The 12670-nt window shown below is 31.6% G+C and overlaps 1 protein-coding gene across 4 annotated transcripts in view; it reads left to right on the plus strand.

Moving 5' to 3' along the window:
* LOC106475522 (la-related protein 4B-like) overlaps window positions 1-12670 on the plus strand; it is a 101361-nt gene that overhangs the window by 78309 nt on the left and 10382 nt on the right. For all 4 annotated transcript variants that reach the window (XM_013936204.2, XM_022380707.1, XM_022380704.1 and 1 more), the window contains 4 exons: window positions 2581-2626; window positions 9093-9206; window positions 11273-11427; window positions 11958-12360. In XM_013936204.2, the coding sequence (XP_013791658.1) occupies window positions 2581-2626; window positions 9093-9206; window positions 11273-11427; window positions 11958-12360 (718 nt within the window). The remainder of the gene's footprint in view (window positions 1-2580; window positions 2627-9092; window positions 9207-11272; window positions 11428-11957; window positions 12361-12670) is intronic.

A 12670-nucleotide genomic window follows, 5' to 3' on the forward strand; every position in this document is an offset into this window, starting at 1 on the left:
TGTTTGCAAGTAAAAAACGTTTATCTTCATTTTATTTAAACTCTTATTTTTTCTTATATGCATAATTTCACATCTTTATCTTTTCACTTATAATATATTTTAAATTTTCATTTTAAACTGTCATTTATTATTTGTGCCAATATGTCAACTAATGCCTGTGGGGCTTTATGAAGTTATTTCATCAGACTCCTCACAGAGATGCATTGCCTAAACAAGATGGCTCTTATACATGCCATGTTGTTCATAAGCTGTCACAATCCAGGTGGCAAGTTAAATTTATAAAAATCATTAAACTGCTCAAGTATGATTTTTAAAACACACATAATACATAATTAACTAAAATATAAAAGTAAGACTTAAATACAACTTAACTGCCTCTCTAACTATTGCATAATTTAGGTAAGAAACCACCACGGGTGCTATAGTCGATCTAGCAGACAACAATACTAATGGCAATTACATGTACACTGTGAAGAAAACTGCAAGCCAATTTCAAAGTAACCATTAATGCTGTATAGTGTAAACTGAGTTCTTTCTAACAACTATATTCACTTGTGTCAACTAAGTACATGTATATTATAGATTTGAAGGCAAAGTATAGAAGGTAGGCATAGCACCCGTTAAGGGTTGGAAAATTTATATCTGTTTCCCAGTGATTGCAGCTGCAGGCTTTGCATCTTACCTGTCAGTAATTCAAACACACATACATTAACATCTGGATACTCGTACATTGCCAGCTTATGTGGGTAAGATTGAACCACTGCTAAAGTTGAGACTTTTCGTAGTACGTGGATTATATGACACGAGAACTGCAGTTTTTTTTTTTAATGTTTCCTTTGAAACAAAGGAATTAAAACTTAGATAACATACATTATAATGTTACTTTAATTGATATTTATTGATAACAAAGTGGTTTATTTAAATTTTGAATGTAAAACAGTACCATATGCAGAAAGGAATTTAAAAATTGCACTGGTAGTTATAAGGTTAATAACCGTGTCCCATATTTGCTTTAGAAACCTTTTCATTGTTTGCCATTGTTTTTAGTTTTCTAGTTGCCAATGGAATTTGTTTAACCTATTTATAGCTTAGATAACTTTTTAAATGAATATCAAAGGTTTTTTTTGGTAAAATTTTATATTTTCTCTATACTAACACAAACAAAAATAAAAAAATGAAATAAAGAATACTTTAATTGTTCTAGAATGATTGCAGACTGTAACAGACAATTACATTTAATTATCTAACACATCCTTTTAAACTTCACATCTGCTTCTTTTTATTTCACAATGCCCTTTAGGCCCTACCTAACAACATGACAGTCAACTAATTAAAGCAGTTACCACAGAGAGATAAGTTAGTGTTAAAAAAGCAGATAAAATTACAATTACATGATGCAGTTAGCTCAAGTTGGTCTCATGAACTAATTTTTTATGTTTTATTATCTAACCTAATATGGTTTCTAAATGTTACATTTCAGTAACTTTTGTTTAATAAAAATATAGTAATAAATAAATATACATGAAAAAAAAATATTACTTACTTTATCAAATAGGTTTATTTGAACTCAAGAAAGTACTTTGAAAAAGACTATTTTTTTAAATTATGTTGGTTGTCCATAAAATAATTAATATTATTTTAAAACACAAAAAATACATCAGACATTAAAATAAAATGAAGAAATAACTACTATAATTTAACTGGCTTTCTCAACAGAAAACCTGTTGAAATAAGAAAACTGAGTGATGAAGTATTTTTATTCTTATCATGAGAATCAACTTTCAGTTGAACTTAGCCACTAAAGGTTTTCTAAATGCAGGAACAAATTTTTAGTAGAAATACTTCAGTAAAAAATCAGATTTAAAAAAAACAAACATGATTTTTACAAAAAATCTGCCAAATAACCGTGAAAATGTACATAGTACATTATAACATATAAAGTTTCATGGTTACATGGTGGTTACAAGAGCTGTCAGAATGACCAAGCCTGACTCAAGAAAGTTAATGATTCAAGTCCATATTTTATTCTGCAATATTTTATATATATTCTGTTTGTTTGATAACAACTTGGTGAAAGGGAAGGGATTTTAGCTATTTTCATGATTTGTTTATATGTTTATACTCGATCCTAACTCCTTCAAGTCCAAAGAAACAAAGACTTGTTAATTGGCCTAGAATTGCCTTGAGTGATTTTACAAAGTGATGGTTTTACCTTACATGGGGCAACATGAATACAAATAACTTCTAAATTAGAACTTTATGTACAAGACAGACTGAAGTTAACTTGATTGTGATATCATTTTGAACCTTTGAAATGTTAAAGTAAATTACGTGCACACAGAAAGCTTAAGTTATTGTATGTTTCTGGATTTCTTTATTATTCTTTTTGTCTGTTGAATAAGTACATTTTTAGCTGAAGGTTTTTTTTTGCTGTTTTTTTTGTATAATACAGGCTTACATATACAATTTGATGGGTTTGAGTTATTTTGATTCTATTTCAGCTTTTGTTTATTGACCAATTGATATACTAATCATTTTGTTCTAATCTTTTAATGAACTGTTTTATTAATTTACTTTCAGAAACCGTCCCAGGAGAAAGAGAAAAGATGAAAACAATACAAAAGCTGTAAGTTATCATTAGTTAATAAGTTTTTAAGTTGCTCTTTGTGGTGGTGTAGAATTTGCAATTAATGAAAAATGGTATATCCTACTATAATATGAGAGAATTTGTGTCCTCTTACACCTCATAGGCTTTTGCATTTGGACCTGTCAAATATGGTTTAATCAACTAGGAATGAATTGGGATGTGTGGAAGTTATATATAAAAAAAAAGTTTAACATTTATAGGACTACTTACATTTTGTGATGCATGTTTGGTAATGCTATTCATATATGATTAGATAAGTTTCAAGCTATAGAATGTTTGTCTGTATATATATGTGTGTATATATGTGTGTATATAAAGAAATAGCTGTGTGTATATAAAGAAATAGCTGTGTGTTGTGGTAACTAATTCATTTCCTTTCATTTATGTCTATTGTAAAATCAAGGTCTGCTACACTAATTCTTAATTTGTTGTCAGTTAAACTACCATAGAAGTGAAAATGAAGCATTTGTTTGTAAATAAAATTTTCTGTTTATATACATGATGATTATAAAGAAAGTTTTACAGTTCAGTGTATCATATCTCACAAGTTGTATGGCATAGAAAGGTGAAATTGCACAGGGATGGGTTTTTATGGGAAGCTATTTATTGGTGCTACTTTGACTTAATGTCTGATAAATTGCAGCAACTGGGCAAAATGTGCTCCTACAGTGTCTAGAATGCATTGCATCCATGTGACAACAGACATTATGGCAACATTGCACATCTCATTTGGTATACTGGTGACTTCCTTCACAGTTGTGTTCTTGGGTTCTGGAATTGTGCAAGGCTTCCCACGGTACACACACACACGATATCAGGTACCCTCACAACCAAAAATCATCTGGTGATAGGTTTGGTGAACAAGGTGGCCATTCATTAGGAAAATGAGAGGAAATGGTTTTGCCCTAAAAGTGCTTGCACAAAATCTGTCACCTGGTTGCCATCATGTGGAAGGGCACCACAATACATAAAACTACCATTGCATCGTACCTTATAACTTTGTACTGCATGCACTGAAGGTTCGTCAAAAATGTATGGTTCAAAAACAGTTATATGTGAAACCACACTGCACTGCCTCCTTAGCATCATGAAGGCATGTATGAAAATGTTATATGTGAATTAGTTTCTGACCAGATAATGCAGTTACATATGTTGACACTTCCAGAAAGAGTGAAGTATGTTTGTTAATCCATCAGATATTGACATGCCATTAGTCATCAACTTTCAACTTTGTCAAGAACTACGGTGAAAAAATTAACAAGACTGATTTTGTTGATCTCCTTTAGTGTTTGAACATGATGCAGCTTGTGAGCACCGAACAGCCTTATGAACAGATGAAATTGGCAAATTCAGACACTGGGCAACATAACATTCACTGCTGCATCCATGTGCACTTGTGCTGGCTTGTTCTGCTATGGCATGGCTGACCTCAGTAATAGTTTCTGTAGGTGTCAGTGGTCTGCCTTCACATGTGGCTTTTCACAAGTGCAACCTGTGTCCTCAGTTTTTCGTGAACTTGCTCATAGTAACACTTGGTCAAAGCCCTTTGTGGATTTTTCACTCACTGCCTCAACATTGCATGCTTTAGTGTAACAGTGTTTCATCTCACAACACACATGCAAATTTCATGCTGGCTGAGTGAGTTGAAGTGTGGTAAACAGGCCCATTTATACCCATAAGAAATATGCAAAATAAACCACTATGGCTGCCCTGGTGGCAACATATGATGATAATTGTGACATTTGCATCTGCATGATTCTCTTCAGCTTTCTATGCCATACCATTTGAGATATGATGCACTGAACTGCAAACCCTTCCTTAAAATCACTCTGTGTAACAAACATGAATATTATTATTAAGCTTATTCTGTTCAAACACTGCGCAAAAAGTAAATAATCTATTTATTGAAAAGAAACTTTATTAAATGTAAACTGATCTCAACCAAGAACATTCTTATAAAAATTCATGTTATCTATTCTGACTAAGGTAATATTGACACCATTTTGAAAGGTGAAATCCTAGTTCATCAACAAATCTTTGTCAGATTTTGCCATGGTTTTTATAAATTATAGCCTGATGTGGTGACTAATAAGTTTGGCAAAATAAAATGTCAAAAGAAATATGTTACTGAATATCAATGAAGTTGAAACTGACTTTATATATATATATATAATGGAACTTAGTGATCAAGAAAAAATACAATTGAGGTTATAAGAGAAAAGGAAGTATTTTTAATGGGTTTTTTTAAACCATCTCTCAACAACATTTTGGAAAATTCACAACCTAAAAAATGATAGAAATACTAGAATTTTGTGAATTTTTTTTTCTAAGCAAAAACTATATGCTGTTTAGTTAGTTACATATGTTTCATGCAATTTGGTTAAGTATTTCCAATGTGAGAAGAAAAATTATAGGGAGTGTCAGTGTCACTCAGTCTAGAAATAGTTAACTCAAAAATTGAATCAAAATGAAAGTAGCATAGATGGAGTAAGTGTTGTGAATTTCATCTATGGTTCGATGTATTTATTCAAATTAAAATAATCTTTAGAGTAAGTACTTGTGTTAAGATTGAGGCAGTGAAATATCTATTATTGTCATGGTTTGTAGCCTAAGTCTGTTTACTATTAGTAACTTTTTTTCGTACTCATTATAGTTATTGATAAATGTATATCCTACATTTTGCTGCTAATCTGCTGTCCTTTCTAGAGAAGCATTTTGTATGGTGGCACTGACCAGGATTTGTTATAATGGCTACTTCATCCTTTGTCTCCCCCATTAGGTTTTATATCCACTAATTACTTTTTGGTTTGAAGTGGGTATGCAGGTTTTGTTTTTTTCTCTTTTAAATTGACTGTGTTATCAGCTAAATGAATGCAAAAAGGCTTCTTTGATAGTTTTTGTGATTCATAATCAATTATTTTGTTTAGTCTGTATTACAGATTGTCTTTTGTACTCCTGATTTCTGACTTTTGTTGGCCATTTTGTTTCTCCAATGTATTGGATGCCACATCTATGAGGATGTTGTAAACAATCATAGTGACAATATTTCAGTTACTTGGATGGTTGTAATAATCAGTAATAATAATAATTATATGTTTTTTGATTTTAATCATAATTTTGATTGCTGGATAGTTGAAATAATCAAAAACAGTTGTTAAGTTTTTTGACATAAATTATTAATAAAGCTGTTTAATTAAATTTTGAATGTAACTAAAATGTAATGACGTGCAAAGGAGCCAGACCCATACTTAAAGGGTTAATTGATTTAATCATAATTTTGATTACTTGATTATATTGAGTTAATTGCCCATTTCTAATTGTGTTATGGCTTCTGAATACTGCTCTGACTTTACGCTGTCTCCATATCCTCTGTATATTTTGATATAGAGAGTATGATTTTGTGTCTGTAATGTTCTTGTTTATTATTAGTGTTCATCCTTTTCTTTAATTTCTTTAAAATGTTCACGAGATCTGTAGTCAAGGGGGGGTTGTCGTGATGTTTTGTTCTTTCTTCTTAGCATCTTCTGTGTTGAAATTTTGTTCATTTTGGAGACTAATAATCTGTGATTCCCATCATTACACTGTAGGATAGCTTGATCTCTATTTACCAGTATCTTTCCTGTATAAACTGCTGTGGTATATGAATTATGATACTTGATATCCACCATGTTTAGAAATGGGAGTTTTATTCTAATGTGAATTGTATTTCAATATGGTGTCTGTTTCTGTGATTTATGAAATTTGGAATTTTTTTCAGTAGTGTTTGGCTATAATGTGAATGTATTGGCAACATATATATGAACCCAAATTCTGAGTCTTTGAGTGTCTGTTTTAAAGTATTTTCTTCAAAATATTTGATATAGAGGTTACTGAATGCTGGTAGTTGGGATGAACTCATGGTTAAGCTTTCTTGTTGTTGGTTGTACTTATCTTCATGTTGAAAGTGCATAGTGTTGATATAGAAAAATTGAAATTTTATTATTATGAATATCAGCTGGGTGCTTTACCTGAGTTTTATGATTTTCAAACTGTTGGCACAGTATGTCTAGTGTTTCAAGGGTTGATACATTAGCAAAAAGGTTGGAAACATTGAAACTGATCATTGTGTCTTATGAGGTTATCTTGTTAACTTTAGTAATCTATACAAAGTGGACAGAATATGTAACATACAAGGATGTTTTACCTAGCTAAGAGGGTGCATTGTGAATCTCTACAGTTTACTATGGGACAAAGAGGCAAGCCTTGCTTGTGTGTAGTAGATAAACTACAGAGGTTGTTTGACTTTTTTTGATCCAAGTTTCTTAAGAAGTTGATTAATTTTATTCTGTGTGTTAATAGTTGGTTAGACCTGATATTTGTGTAATGGCCATCCCCAACTAGAGTTTGGAGTATTCTTTGTCCATGATTGCAATGACATTGCCCCCCCCCCCCTGGTGAGACAGTGGTAATTCCATGGGCTTACATCCCTAAAATCTGGGGTTTGATTCCCCACAGTGGACACAGCAGATAGTCCAATGTGGCTTTGCTCTAAAGCAAACACAATACAATGGCATTACATTTGTCTACTGGTAAAACTGTTGTGGCATTGTCTTTAAGTTCTTGAAGACACATTTTCTGTCAGAATGGTATTATATGGGTTTTACTTTCATAGCTTTTCTGGACTGCTGACTTTATTTTGATTTGGAATTCATCTTTTTCATTCTCAGGTTGAGTGTAAGCAGTGTCTTGTGTTGTATTTGTTATCTACACTTTCTTCTGATTTTGTTTACTTACGTCTTACTATGCATTCAAGTGTGTCTGTAGCATTAGGAAGTTTATTTTGAGAAACAATGAGGCAATTTAATTTCTTTATGTGAATTTTCTTAGTATGTGACTGTGTTGAAGTTTCAATTGCTATGTGTATCTTGATATAATATGTTTTATATATATCTTCAGGTATAGATCATTAATGTTATTCTGTGCCTTGTGTTTATTTATATGGTGATACTTGACCTAATCTTGGAATATGGATTAATTAAATATCTGAGTCTGTTAGGAAGTTACATTATGTTATCTACACTTATGAAAGGAAGTGAGATTATCATCTTATTTACTGATTCACAGTTAAGTTTTTCTAAGTTTCTTTCAGATTTTTTTTGGTTAATAAATACCAGAGCTCAGTTACTTGTATTTCATGTGGAAAAGGTTAAAATGCTGTAAGAAACAAACCAGTATTTCTAGCCTCTTTTGAACAATATCATATAATTTGTGTAGTATTCCACATTTGAAATAAATACATACATTTATTGCTTGTTTCTTACAACTTTTGTATGATTTCATTATGATACTTTTTTTTTAATTTCTTCTTTTGTGTTATTCAGTTTGTATATTTATTTCTGTGTGGTGTGTACTGTACATCATAGCTATTTAATGTCTGCCAGGAAAAGTGTTTGCTTAACAATTAAAAACACAAGTTTTTCTTTGTGTATCCAGGAGTTGTAGTTCAAGAAAATTAAATTGTCAAACCAGGTAGATTTTTTTATAACAATGCATTAAAAAAATTACTGGACCAAACACACTAATATGTCTGTTGCTTTTATTGGTGAGAGACACTAAATACATTTTAATTCAATATTAAGAACAGTCTGTGTACTGTAAGATCATTAATGGGTAGTTTGTAAGCATTATACTATAGTAAAATGGAGATGAGAATTTTGTTTGCACTACGCAGTAGGTGAGCTACTGCAGCACTTGTGTTAATCTAAAGAGAAAAAAGTTTTATTTTTCATGGAATATAGGGTTACCACTATAGGTTCAAAAATTAAAAGCTTGTTTATCATTGTCATTGTTTTATAAGATGAAATATTTCTGCCCTAACTTGATTTTATTAAAAGGTAGGCCTGGTGGTTAGGGTGCTTGACTTGCATTCTGAGGATTGCAGGTTTGAATCTCATCACAGAAAATGCTCATTCTTTCAGCCATGGGGGTATTATAATGTGACCATCCAACTATTCCTTGGATTGGCTGTAGGTTGTGCTGACTAGCTGCCTTCTCTCTAGTCTGTCACTTCTAAATTAAGGTCAACTAGTGCAGATAGCCCTAGAGTAGCTTTGTGTGAAATTTGACAAAACAAACAATTAAATGGTAGGCTACATTTATACATGTAACACCAGTTTAGCCTGCTGATTTGGATTACTTATTGTGTTAGAAGCCTAAATGTGTTTGATTTTTAATAATCAGTTGTCTTTTTTTTTTTTGCAGGTTAAATATATTCTGACTAGAAACTTAATCTTCTTGAGAATTCATATGAATCCAAAGCCTGAATTTAACTTTAATATTATTGCTTTTGTTACAGTTAAGATTGAGAATATTTTCTTACAAAATTTTTGTTTTCAGTTCATTATTGGCATTTTCATTTTTTTACTTGTAGTTTATGTAAACTTGATTGATATATTTTTCAAAACAGGACAATGACATGAAAGGTTCAGACAATAGAGATGTCAAGCTTGATTCATCCAAATTTGATCTGGAACAGACTTCATTTCCTCCTTTACCAGGCTTACAAGTTAAGAAAACTGTAGTAAGCACCATTTTTCTTACTTGGATGCAGAAGTGCACAACAAATTCAGTCAAGGCAATGGATAGGACTGGTTTATAAAAAACAAAATTATGTTGTATTAGTATTTAAAATAAGTTCCAATCTAGCATATTATGGCTAATTCCTGTATTATGTGTGTCTGTGTATTCAGCACAATGTAACGTGATCTATTACTCATGATAATTAAATTGCTGTTGAAAAATCATAGCATGCTGTTCCTATTTAATTTCATATATGTTATGTAGAAATCATGAATAGTTTCTAGGATTTCAACTATGCAGAATATATATTCCTAGGTTGTTGTTTTTTTATTTTAACTGTGTAGAAAGTTAATCTTATTTTATAAGAATAATTTGCATATCCTAATACAGTACTGTGTTGCCAGGGGTGTAAATCATAGTGTCATGATTGGAATGTTTAGAACTTATCTGTTGGATTCACAGTAAATTCCTGAACATCTGATAGTGTAATACTGCATCATATAAATTATGGCTTTAGAAATATGTCACAACCCTTTCTGAAGAAGGATACTCATAATAATAAATGATACAGAGGTAAGGACACTGCATTTAAAAAAAACAAGGGAATTTGTTAAGTTCTCCATGAATGTGGAAAGCCTTGTTCGGCTAAGTGTTTAGGAAAGCAATGAGAAATCGTATGTTTAGGTTAATCCAGAGCAATGTCCTTATCTGTGTAGTGAAAGTTGTGATTAAGGTAAGGAGGTAAGGACACTGCATTTAAAAAAACAAGGGAATTTGTTAAGTTCTCCATGAATGTGGAAAGCCTTGTTCGGCTAAGTGTTTAGGAAAGCAACGAGAAATCGTACGTTTAGGTTAATCCAGAGCAATGTCCTTATCTGTGTAGTGAAAGTTGTGATTAAGAAAGAAAACCCTTTGATCCAAAAAGACAATATGGTGTAGCTTGGCAAATCTGCTAGTACTCCTAACAAAATAATACACAAAGATTTGACAAAAGCTCACCAGTTTCTTACCACATTTTAAAAGCTGTGGCTATTTTTTATGAGAATGACAGCCAAAGAAACTTGACTCACAGTTCTGTGCAGCTCTGTTGGAGTTTTGTGTCTGTGCTATGATTAAAAGTGGTCTTGGAAGCTGATGTTCCATACAGTGGTGGATCTGTGGAAAGTTTGTCAAGATCTGTAACTGAGATTGACCTTTATTCTTTCCAGGATTTTGTTACAATGGAAATTATTCTGTTAGACATGAGTATATATACATGGTCATCAGATTGAGCATGCTTGATAATGGTGGAAGTGGCTTGAAGGTTAGCATGGGCCTGGAGTATCATTCTTAAGTGAGATTAACCCTCACTATTTTCATTTGTGACAGAAAATTGGTACAAATATTGTCTTGAAGAGTAGTTCAGTTAGAAATTTAGATACTTTATTTATGTATAATATGGAGTGTCCTGAAAACTGTTAAGCCTCCCTTTCTTTCATATTATAGACTTTAGTTAGCATGAATACTAGAAATTATATGTTTATGGTGGTGGTTATTTTCAAAATCTTGATCATATGTTTTGTAGTATTGAGTATAGGTTTGTAATTTCAGTCGAATATTGTGATAGAACCAAAGTTTACATATATTTATTTTGAAACTATTTTTTCTGTTTCCTTGTATACTGCAAAGAAGAGTTATGATCCATTTCTTGAATTAGGTAGACTTATTTTTACATCTCATTGACCTTATTGTAATTTTTTAAATTATTTATCTATTAATTGTTGTAAAATTAATTCGCAAATTAATAATTAATTGAACTGATAGAGAGAACCTTAGCTAAGACCCAAGGGAAGTTATTTTTAAACTCCAGTTTGTTTTCTAAATACAATTAATTATATATATTTTTTTGGAAGATTTTATTAAAAGCTAAAGTTAAAAGTATTGTAAATTCTTGTTCATGGGTAGAATATTTGAACTGTTAGTCATTTGTATCATTTCCTCTCAAACATATTTTGAAATCTATAAAGGATGCTTATATTTATCATTTTAAGCACGTAAACATATAGTTATTTGTTTTTAATTTTTCAGGATGCATTAGACACTGATTTGTTTGAAAGCCAGCTGTCGGATCCAGTCCAAACTACGTCGAAGTCCTCTGATGGTGATAATAGATCTGAAACTGAGGTATCCTCTGACCATAAAACTCATGGAATTAGTCAAGCCAAACCAGCTTCCTCCATCATGTAAGTACTACAGTTTATTATTTCAATAAATATAAGTGTATTGCAGAGACTGTAATATTTACCCCATTTATTAGAATGAATCAATTGATATGATTCATAAATATTTTTATAGATATCAGTTATAAAGCACTTCTCACGATTTTTGCTTGCTAATGCAGGAAGTTTCACATAATATTCTGTGGGTCCTTTTTTCTGCAAGTTGTTTTCTTTAGTGTCTGTAGTCATTATGTTATTATTTCTCAGCATTGGAAATATCATTGCAAAACTTGTATCATTATATATTTCTAGGACCATTTCTGTTTAAAAAAAATATAAGCTAATCTTAAATTGCTTGACTATATTTCTTTCAATCTTTTTTTAAATAGTTATTTTGATAATAAGTTGACAAAAGGTATATTATGAAAATCATCACAAAAAAGAACATTAAAATATTAATAAGTCTTAAATTTGAGTCTTTTATGCATATTTTTTTCTACTAGTTAAGACCTTCAGAGAATTTGAATAATGATATTGTTAATTTCTATTTGTAGAGACAAGGGGCTGTTTAACAGTAGTAATTTGGCCAATGGTGCATGTTCTTGTGTTGAACCAAAACAGCCATCATTAGACCCACTCACCACTCAAGTTGAACCACAAATTAAACTGCAGTCAACAAATGCTCACAGTAGTAGTACAAACAAGGTTGGCACTGTGACGTCTACAGGTAACAGTGACATGTCTGTAATGAGCACTGACCATACAATATCATCAAACCTTGTGGGAAGCCATCTTAGTTCGGTTCCAACCACATGTTCCTCACCACAACCTGATGATCTCTCCTGTGTTTCCACAAAGATCTTGGCCATTCAGCCATATCCTGTTTCAAAACCTTCACAGAAAGATAATGAGAGCTTCCTTGTTAATGGAAACATTGACTTGATGGGCACTATAAATGTAAGCCCTTTGTACTATTTTCATTTCTAAATGAGTGCATTAAACATGAGAAAAACATCAAACTCTTGTACAAGACATTTTGAGTTTATGTGTTCTAATATAGCATGTTCAACCCTATATGCTTTTATCAATTTTTCCAATGATGCTAGAAACCAGGTTTCGATACCTGTGGTGGACAGAGCACAGATAGCCCATTGTATAGCTTTGTGCTTAACTCTTTCAGCACGAGCTCATTCTTGGGACTGACCTCATAACCATTTTGTGCTTGTTATAGTCTTCATGCTATAACTTTTAAATTAATAAGTGAATG

This window comes from Limulus polyphemus, unplaced genomic scaffold, assembly GCF_000517525.1.
Source record: "Limulus polyphemus unplaced genomic scaffold, Limulus_polyphemus-2.1.2 Scaffold147, whole genome shotgun sequence".
Lineage (NCBI taxonomy): Eukaryota > Metazoa > Arthropoda > Merostomata > Xiphosura > Limulidae > Limulus > Limulus polyphemus.